Source organism: Myotis lucifugus, unplaced genomic scaffold (genome assembly GCF_000147115.1).
Source record: "Myotis lucifugus unplaced genomic scaffold, Myoluc2.0 scaffold_28, whole genome shotgun sequence".
Lineage (NCBI taxonomy): Eukaryota > Metazoa > Chordata > Mammalia > Chiroptera > Vespertilionidae > Myotis > Myotis lucifugus.
Genome location: NW_005871076.1, coordinates 4,623,827 through 4,632,440, shown reverse-complemented (window position 1 = coordinate 4,632,440; position 8,614 = coordinate 4,623,827). Strand labels below are relative to the sequence as shown.

At 47.6% G+C, this 8,614-nt stretch overlaps 2 protein-coding genes across 2 annotated transcripts; both read left to right on the top strand.

The window, feature by feature from the left end:
• Positions 1 to 291: 291 nt before the first annotated feature.
• LOC102419578 (protocadherin beta-2) lies at positions 292 to 3,049 on the top strand. The gene has a single exon (XM_006086466.3). It carries the CDS (start codon positions 461 to 463, stop codon positions 2,855 to 2,857), a length of 2,397 nt encoding a protein of 798 aa, XP_006086528.1. The 5' UTR covers positions 292 to 460; the 3' UTR covers positions 2,858 to 3,049.
• Positions 3,050 to 5,947: 2,898 nt separating this feature from the next.
• Positions 5,948 to 8,609, top strand: LOC102419272 (protocadherin beta-3). Its single transcript, XM_006086465.3, has one exon. The coding sequence runs from the start codon at positions 6,212 to 6,214 to the stop codon at positions 8,573 to 8,575; it is 2,364 nt and encodes a 787-aa protein (XP_006086527.1). The 5' UTR covers positions 5,948 to 6,211; the 3' UTR covers positions 8,576 to 8,609.
• The last annotated feature ends 5 nt before the right edge of the window (positions 8,610 to 8,614 follow it).

Below are 8,614 nucleotides of genomic sequence, written 5' to 3'. Positions count from 1 at the left end.
CCCCCCCCCCAGTTTAACATAATTGCTTGAATCTGTGAGAAATTGGAATGGAAATTTGTCTGTGTTTGCCATGTCGTTGTGGGTGCAATGAAAAAGCCTTTCGAAACGAGATAAGACTTCGGTACTTGGAAGATACCACTTGAAAGTATTCCATTTAGATTGTCATCAATGTGAAAGAAAGGATTGGGATTTTCTTAGTGTTTTGGAGAAAGTACATACTCGGAAAGGACGCGGGGTGGCGCTGCAGCATTAGAAGTAGAAGGAAGAAAGCGACCAGTCCGCCCTCCTTTAAGCCAGAGGCTCTGCTAAAGAATCAAGCAGGAAGGGGAGGCGTTCTCCGACTGTAGATCCGGGAAATCGGGGCCCTAGGCGTCTCCATCTATCCCCGCGGCTGGGACCTACTGGGGAGTCAGCAACCTCGCGAGCCGGAGCTGGGTCAGGTTTGCTGGGAGAGCAGGAGATGGAGGCCAGAGAAGGAAAGGAGCGCTTTCTGAAACAAAGGCAAGTCTTGATATTCTTTGTTTTGCTGGGCATAGCTCAGGCTGGTTCCGCGCCTAGGCATTACTCAGTGGCCGAGGAAATGGAGAGTGGCTCCTTTGTGGCCAATTTGTTAAAGGACCTGGGATTGGAGGTAGATGAGCTAGCTGCGCGAGGGGCCCGCGTCGTTTCCAAAGGGAAAAAAATGCGTTTGCACTTGGATAGGCAGACCGGGGATTTGTTGTTAAATGAGAAACTGGACCGGGAGGGGCTGTGCGGCCCTACCGAGCCCTGTGTGCTACCTTTCCAGGTGTTACTGGAAAATCCTTTGCAGTTTTTTCAGGCCGAGCTACGGATTAGGGACATAAATGATCATTCCCCGGTTTTCCTAGACAAAGAAATAATTTTGAAAATCCCAGAAAGTATCGCTCCCGGGACTGCTTTCTTAATAGAATGTGCCCAGGACTTAGATGTGGGAAGCAACGGTCTCCAAAGCTACACAATCAGTCCCAATTCCCACTTCCATCTTAAATTACAAAACAGTTCCGACGGCATAATATTACCACAGCTGGTGCTGGACAAAGCGCTGGACCGCGAGGGACAGTCTGAGATCATGTTAACTCTAACGGCGCTGGATGGCGGGACGCCACCCCGGTCTGGCACCGCCCTGGTCCGCATTGAAGTCGTGGACATCAATGATAATGCCCCGGAATTTGCAAAGTTGCTCTATGAAGTTCAGGTTCTGGAAAACAGCCCCATTGGATCCCAGGTGGCTATGGTCTCGGCTAGAGATTTAGACATTGGAGCCTATGGAGAAATATCTTATGTCTTCTCCCAGGCTTCGGAAGATATTCGCAAAACTTTTCGAATAAATGCAAAATCGGGAGAACTCCTTTTAACACAGAAACTGGATTTTGAATCCATTCAGACGTATACATTAAATATCCAGGCGATAGATGGTGGGGGTCTTTCTGGAAGTTGTGTGGTGCTTGTCCACGTGATAGATTTGAATGACAACCCTCCGGAACTGACCATGTCAACGCTTATCAATGAAATCCCAGAAAACTTGCCGGAGACCGTAATTGCTGTATTCAGTGTTTCAGATCCTGACTCGGGAGACAATGGGAGGATGGTTTGCTCCATCCAAGATCACCTTCCGTTCTTCCTTAAACCCTCTGTTGAGAATTTTTACACAATAGTGACAAACACAGCCCTGGACCGAGAGATGAGATCTGAGTACAACATCACCATCACCGTCACCGACATGGGGACCCCCAGGCTGAAAACCCAGCACAACATCACCCTGCTGGTCTCCGACGTCAACGACAACGCCCCCGCCTTCACCCAAACCTCCTACACCCTGTTCCTCCGCGAGAACAACAGCCCCGCCCTGCACATCGGCAGCGTCAGCGCCACAGACAGAGACGCGGGCGCCAACGCCCAGCTCACCTACTCGCTGCTGCCGCCCCGCGACCCGCAGCTGCCCCTGGCCTCGCTGGTGTCCATCAACGCGGACAACGGCCACCTGTTCGCCCTGAGGGCGCTGGACTTCGAGGCGCTGCAGGCGTTCGAGTTCCGCGTGGGCGCCACGGACCGCGGGTCCCCCGCGCTGAGCAGCCAGGCGCTGGTGCGCGTGCAGGTGCTGGACGCCAACGACAACGCGCCCTTCGTGCTGTACCCGCTGCAGAACGGCTCTGCGCCCTGCACCGAGCTGGTGCCCAGGGCGGCCGAGCCGGGCTACCTGGTGAGCAAGGTGGTGGCGGTGGACGCAGACTCGGGCCAGAACGCCTGGCTGTCGTTCCAGCTGCTCAAGGCCACGGAGCCCGGGCTGTTCGGCGTGTGGGCGCACAATGGCGAGGTGCGCACGGCGCGGCTGCTGAGCGAGCGCGACGCGGCCAAGCACAGGCTGCTGGTGCTGGTCAAGGACAATGGCGAGCCCGCGCTGTCTGCCAGCGTCACGCTGCACGTGCTGCTGGTGGATGGCTTCTCGCAGCCCTACCTGCCGCTGCCCGAAGCGGCGGCCGACCAGGCGCAGGCCGACCCGCTGACCGTGTACCTGGTCATCGCGTTGGCGTCGGTGTCATCGCTGTTCCTGTTCTCGGTGCTGGCGTTCATCGCGGTGCGGCTGTGCAGGCGGAGCAGGGCCGCCTGGGTGGGTGGCTGCTCGGTGCCTGAGGGCCACTTTCCGGGCCACCTGGTGGACGTCAGCGGCACAGGAACCCTGTCCCAGAGCTACCAGTATGAGGTGTGTCTGATGGGAGGCTCAGGGACCAGCGAGTTCAAGTTCCTCAAACCCATTCTTCCCAACTTTCTTGCTCCAGGTGAGGAGAGGGCTAGTGAGGCAAACCCCAATTTCAGGAATAGCTCTGAATTCAGTTAAGAATTAGTAGGGGTCTACTGACTCTAGTCTCAGTTAATTTGTGAAAAATCCCTTTTTTTTTTTTTTTGCTGCTTTGCCCATTGAGGTTGTTTCTTTTTATTTGAAATGTAAATATCTCATCCAGTGCATGTTACTAGTGTGTCTAAATGTGTTGCTTTGTGGTATAATGAATGCTAATTTTCTTTGTATTCTCATTGGCGATTAGTCTCTCTGTACCTTAATTCCACTTAAAATGTGAAAGTAAATTTTGCTTTCCCAAAAGTCTGAATTTTTAAGTTAGAGCATCTTTTTCTATACTCCCCTTCCCTAGGGCCTAGGTAACTTTGCAGTCCTACATTTTTAAATGTTTGCTATTCCTACAGGGTTTTTTTTTTAAGCCCAGAATATTTGTTTTCTATTCTCTGAGGCTAGTGTAAGTTTTATCTTGTGAAGTCACATTGGCTAAAACCATTAATATATGTATATTCATGAAAAACAAAGCACTCTGTCACATTTTTCTAAATATATACTATCACAAAGTGTCCATACATGGAAGTTATGATTCTTTAGAGATGTGAGAACTTTGACTGTTGGATTCCACAAACCATTCACATTAAAAGTATTCAATAAATCAACCACTAATATTCCAAACTGTAGTTAAATGCATAGCACATGTCCAGTCATTTTCAAAGACATGCTAATTCTTCAAGCTTTCTATTTAAAACAACATTGGGGGGGGGGGAATATAAAGAAGTAAAACTATATTTGCTGATAATCTGATTATGTATGTGGAAAACTGTAAAATAATTCTCCAAAAAAGTTATACTTAATGAGTACATTTAGCAAAGCTGCAGTTTACACGGCCAGTACACATAATTTAATTATATTTATCAAATCTCTTGAATTTTAAGTAGAAAGTTTTTAATAATTAAACTGAGATCTTTAAAAGGAGGAATTGAAATAAGCAGAGGTTAATTTTTTTTAAAGATTTGAGGGAATGTATGTCTCTGTCCTTAACCAAATTTTAGAAACTTCAAATGTAGTTTAACATTGCATTTCTTCAAAAATTTCTGGAGCATTTCTGATTCAATTGGAAATAAGCTCGTGGGGAAATATGTATCTTGGTCTGTCTGCTCATTCCAATTTTTTTTTGCATGGACTGCTTCTCTTTTCCCCTTTCAATTTCCTACTTTTCAATGCTTTTTTCTTTTTAGGTGCTTGAATTATGTTTTTCAACAGCTCCCCATTTATTGCATGATTAGCACAATGACTTGACAATTATAGGTTCTTAATAAAATTTTTGAATGACTGATTGAAAGAAAGAAGTGTCTTTATTTCACCTGTGATATATATTGATATTTAAATACTCACAGGACAAACTTTGCTGGAATTAAGTGCTCTCTGATGCATAGTGAATTTATATATATTATATATAGGTTATTAATTGAAAGGATCACTATTATTTGAACACCATGCAGTTATCAGTTCTTGGTGTCTCTTTCCTTCAACATATTTTTCCTTTCCCCTTCCCACTTAATTTGGCTCTCCTCTCCTGCCCACAGCTTAAGGAATACAAATGGGGAAACTGTATTTTGTATTTTATAATTTAAAAGTTGGATTCGTCCAACTCTCTCTATTTCTTGCAGTTCAATTTTTGATCTAGACATTAAAATAAAACTTTAATTTTTAATGTTCTTCTGCCTTCTTTAAAATGTTTATATCATTTGACGCTTGAGCTATACTGTTAAAATTATAAGATGAATGTGAAAGATATTATTTTGAGATTATTAGTGGGTGTGGAGCACCATCTTGGTATCCAAAGTCTCTGATTAACCAACTTATTACCTTTAGGATCTTGGATGAGTCACATAATTTCTGTCCCCCCCAAATAGTAATAACAGCTGTCAATAACTTGCAGTTATGATCAAATAAGATAATATATAGACGTATAATTGCTGTTATTTTACATATCACTAATATTAAGACTAAACTTAATAGATGAGCCTTTGTGAAATATTCCTGATAAATGTGAAGGAGCTAGATCGAGCACATGATATTTGTGTTGTTCATTTCCCTGCCTGAAACATTGCACTAGCTTCCTTTTAGTCTTAGAATAAAATCCAAGCATCCATTATTTGGCCCCAATCTATCTCTCCAGCCTTCTCTTCCCACTTACTTTTGGGACAGTAATTTTGGCTACACTGATCTTTCTTCATTGTCTAGAATAGCTATGCTTTACTGTCCTAGGGCCTTTACATATCAGTTTCTCATATACAGAATCTTCCCAATTTGTAGTTGTAGCCTAGCAAACTTCTCATCATTCATGTTCCATATTAAATGGCACATCTTTGGGAACTTTTTCTCAAACCCTGCCCCCCATTAAAATTATGTCTCCCTATCCATACGTTCAAGTTCACTCAGTAACTTTCCTATATAGCACTTTTCACACTGTTTGAACATCTGTTCAAAGTCTTCACCCCATTAGATGGAAAACTGTGTAAGGTATATGTCTGCCTTGTTACCACTATATGTCCAACTTCTACAAACTTAACAAGTATCTGTTTCCACAGATGAAATACGGTTATACTGATGAAACCAATAATGGTAAAATTACTGTGAAATAAAAAAGGAAAAAGCTCTGTATTCCTCGAGTGAATGTTAAAATGTGGAAGGAATGAGGCATTTGTGGTCTCTGGATATACCCACTGACATCATCTATTATAACTTTTTATGCATGAGTCCATCTTTTCATAACATTTTTTTCTTACTATAAAAGTAACTCGTGCACATTTTACAAAAGTTGGAAAATAAGAAAAACACAAATATGATAGTGAAGAATGTTGTAATGTAGAGCAAAATATTTTCAAATTTGTTTAATAATTACAGACAGGGGTGGTAGCCCTGGCTAAGGTGTCCACTTTCGCAAAATCATATAAATGAGGACTCTGCCAGGAACAGTACCGTCTTTAAATAAGGGCGCATTTAATTTCCCTCGGTTGTGTTTTTTAACTCAAGTGACACAGGAAACTCCTCCAGTAGCGTCAACTGGTTTTAGTAAGCGGAATAAACAATTTAAAAGATCAAAACAACAAAAAACCCCAAAGCACCTTCTCCAAGAGTTTGAAACTGTGAGCGAACGCATGGTGGCGCTGTTGACTAAGAAGGAGAATTAAACCACAGGAACTGTGCGTACTCAGTAACGCACCGATCCGGTACCGTTCGCCAGGAGTTGTGAGCTTGGACAGATTTAAAGCAAGCAAATCTGAGCGCTGGAAGGGATTATCTGCTAGATCTTCTCCAAAGGTTGGGAGGCAAAAGACTTTGCATTTCCCAGCGCTGTCGGAGGCTCAGCTTGGCAATATTTCTTGGAAGAACATGGCAGAAAATGAAATGGAGGCCGGAGGGGAGCGATTTCGTAGACAAAGGCAAGTCCTGTTTCTCTTTGTTTTTCTTGGTGGGTTTCTGGCTGGGTCCGAATCGAGACGCTACTCTGTGGCTGAGGAGAAAGAGAGGGGCTTTTTAATAACCAACCTAGCAAAGGATTTGGGGCTGAGTGCAGGGGAACTGGCCGTGAGGGGGGCCCAAGTTGTGTCTAAAGGGAACAGACAGCCTATTCAGCTCAACCATCAGACCGGTGATTTGCTCCTACAGGAGAAATTGGACCGGGAGGAGCTATGCGGCCCCACAGAGCCGTGTATACTGCATTTTCAGATTTTACTGCAAAACCCTTTGCAGTTTATTCCAAATGAGCTCCAGGTCATAGATGTAAATGACCATTCTCCAGTATTCTTTGAAAATGAGATGCAGCTGAAAATCCCAGAAAGCACTCCACCAGGAACAATCATTCCACTGGGAAATGCTGAGGACGTGGACGTGGGAAGAAACGGTCTCCAAAACTACACGATCACTCCTAATCCCCACTTCCACATTCTCACAAACAGCCGTAGGGATGGGAGGAAGTGCCCAGAATTAGTGCTGGACAAAGCGCTGGACCGTGAGGAGCAGCCGCAGTTCAGTTTAACGCTCACGGCGCTGGATGGCGGGTCGCCACCCAGGTCTGGCAACGTTCAGCTCCACATCCTGGTCTTAGACATAAACGACAACGCCCCAGAATTTACACAGTCGCTCTATGAGGTTGAAGTTCTAGAGAACAGCCCCGTTAACTCTGTTATTGTCACTGTCTCAGCTTCTGATTTGGACACAGGAAATTTTGGGACAATATCATACTCATTTGCTCATGCTTCTGAAGAAATTACCAAAACTTTTCAACTAAATCCCATTACTGGTGATATCCAACTAATCAAATACTTGAATTTTGAGGCAATTAATAGTTATGAGGTTGACATAGAAGCCAAGGATGGTGGAGGCCTTACAGGAAAATCAACGGTAATAGTTCAGGTAGTTGATGTCAATGACAACCCACCAGAGCTGACCTTGTCGTCAATTACCAGCCCTATCCCGGAAAACTCGCCAGAGACGGTGGTGGCTGTTTTCAGTGTTTCCGATCCAGACTCTGGAGACAATGGGAGAATGATGTGTTCCATCCAGAACAATCTCCCCTTTGTCCTAAAACCATCTGTAGAAAACTTTTACACCCTAGTGTCCGAAGGAGCTCTGGACAGAGAGAGCCAGGCCGAGTACAACATCACCATCACCGTCACCGACATGGGGACCCCCAGGCTGAAAACCCAGTACAACATCACCCTGCTGGTCTCCGACGTCAACGACAACGCCCCCGCCTTCACCCAAACCTCCTACACCCTGTTCCTCCGCGAGAACAACAGCCCCGCCCTGCACATCGGCAGCGTCAGCGCCACAGACAGAGATGCGGGCGCCAACGCCCAGCTCACCTACTCGCTGCTGCCGCCCCACGACCCGCAGCTGCCCCTGGCCTCGCTGGTGTCCATCAACGCGGACAACGGCCACCTGTTCGCCCTGAGGGCGCTGGACTTCGAGGCGCTGCAGGCGTTCGAGTTCCGCGTGGGCGCCACGGACCGCGGGTCCCCCGCGCTGAGCAGCCAGGCGCTGGTGCGCGTGCAGGTGCTGGACGCCAACGACAACGCGCCCTTCGTGCTGTACCCGCTGCAGAACGGCTCTGCGCCCTGCACCGAGCTGGTGCCCAGGGCGGCCGAGCCGGGCTACCTGGTGAGCAAGGTGGTGGCGGTGGACGCAGACTCGGGCCAGAACGCCTGGCTGTCGTTCCAGCTGCTCAAGGCCACGGAGCCCGGGCTGTTCGGCGTGTGGGCGCACAATGGCGAGGTGCGCACGGCGCGGCTGCTGAGCGAGCGCGACGCGGCCAAGCACAGGCTGCTGGTGCTGGTCAAGGACAATGGCGAGCCCGCGCTGTCTGCCAGCGTCACGCTGCACGTGCTGCTGGTGGATGGCTTCTCGCAGCCCTACCTGCCGCTGCCCGAAGCGGCGGCCGACCAGGCGCAGGCCGACCCGCTGACCGTGTACCTGGTCATCGCGTTGGCGTCGGTGTCGTCGCTGTTCCTGTTCTCGGTGCTGGCGTTCATCGCGGTGCGGCTGTGCAGGCGGAGCAGGGCCGCCTGGGTGGGTGGCTGTTCGGTGCCTGAGGGCCACTTTCCGGGCCACCTGGTGGACGTCAGCGGTACTGGGACCCTGTCCCAGAGCTACCAGTATGAGGTGTGTCTGATGGGAGGCTCAGGGACCAGCGAGTTCAAGTTCCTCAAACCGATTTTCCCCAATGGTCTGGTTGAAGACATTGAGCAAGAGTAGTGCAAAACTGCAATTGCGGGAATAGCTTAGGTTTCATTA

Coding starts and splice junctions, on each gene's coding strand:
- LOC102419578 (XM_006086466.3), top strand. CDS start 461: ATGGAGGCCAGAGAAGGAAAGGAGCGCTTTCTGAAACAAAGGCAAGTC.
- LOC102419272 (XM_006086465.3), top strand. CDS start 6,212: ATGGCAGAAAATGAAATGGAGGCCGGAGGGGAGCGATTTCGTAGACAA.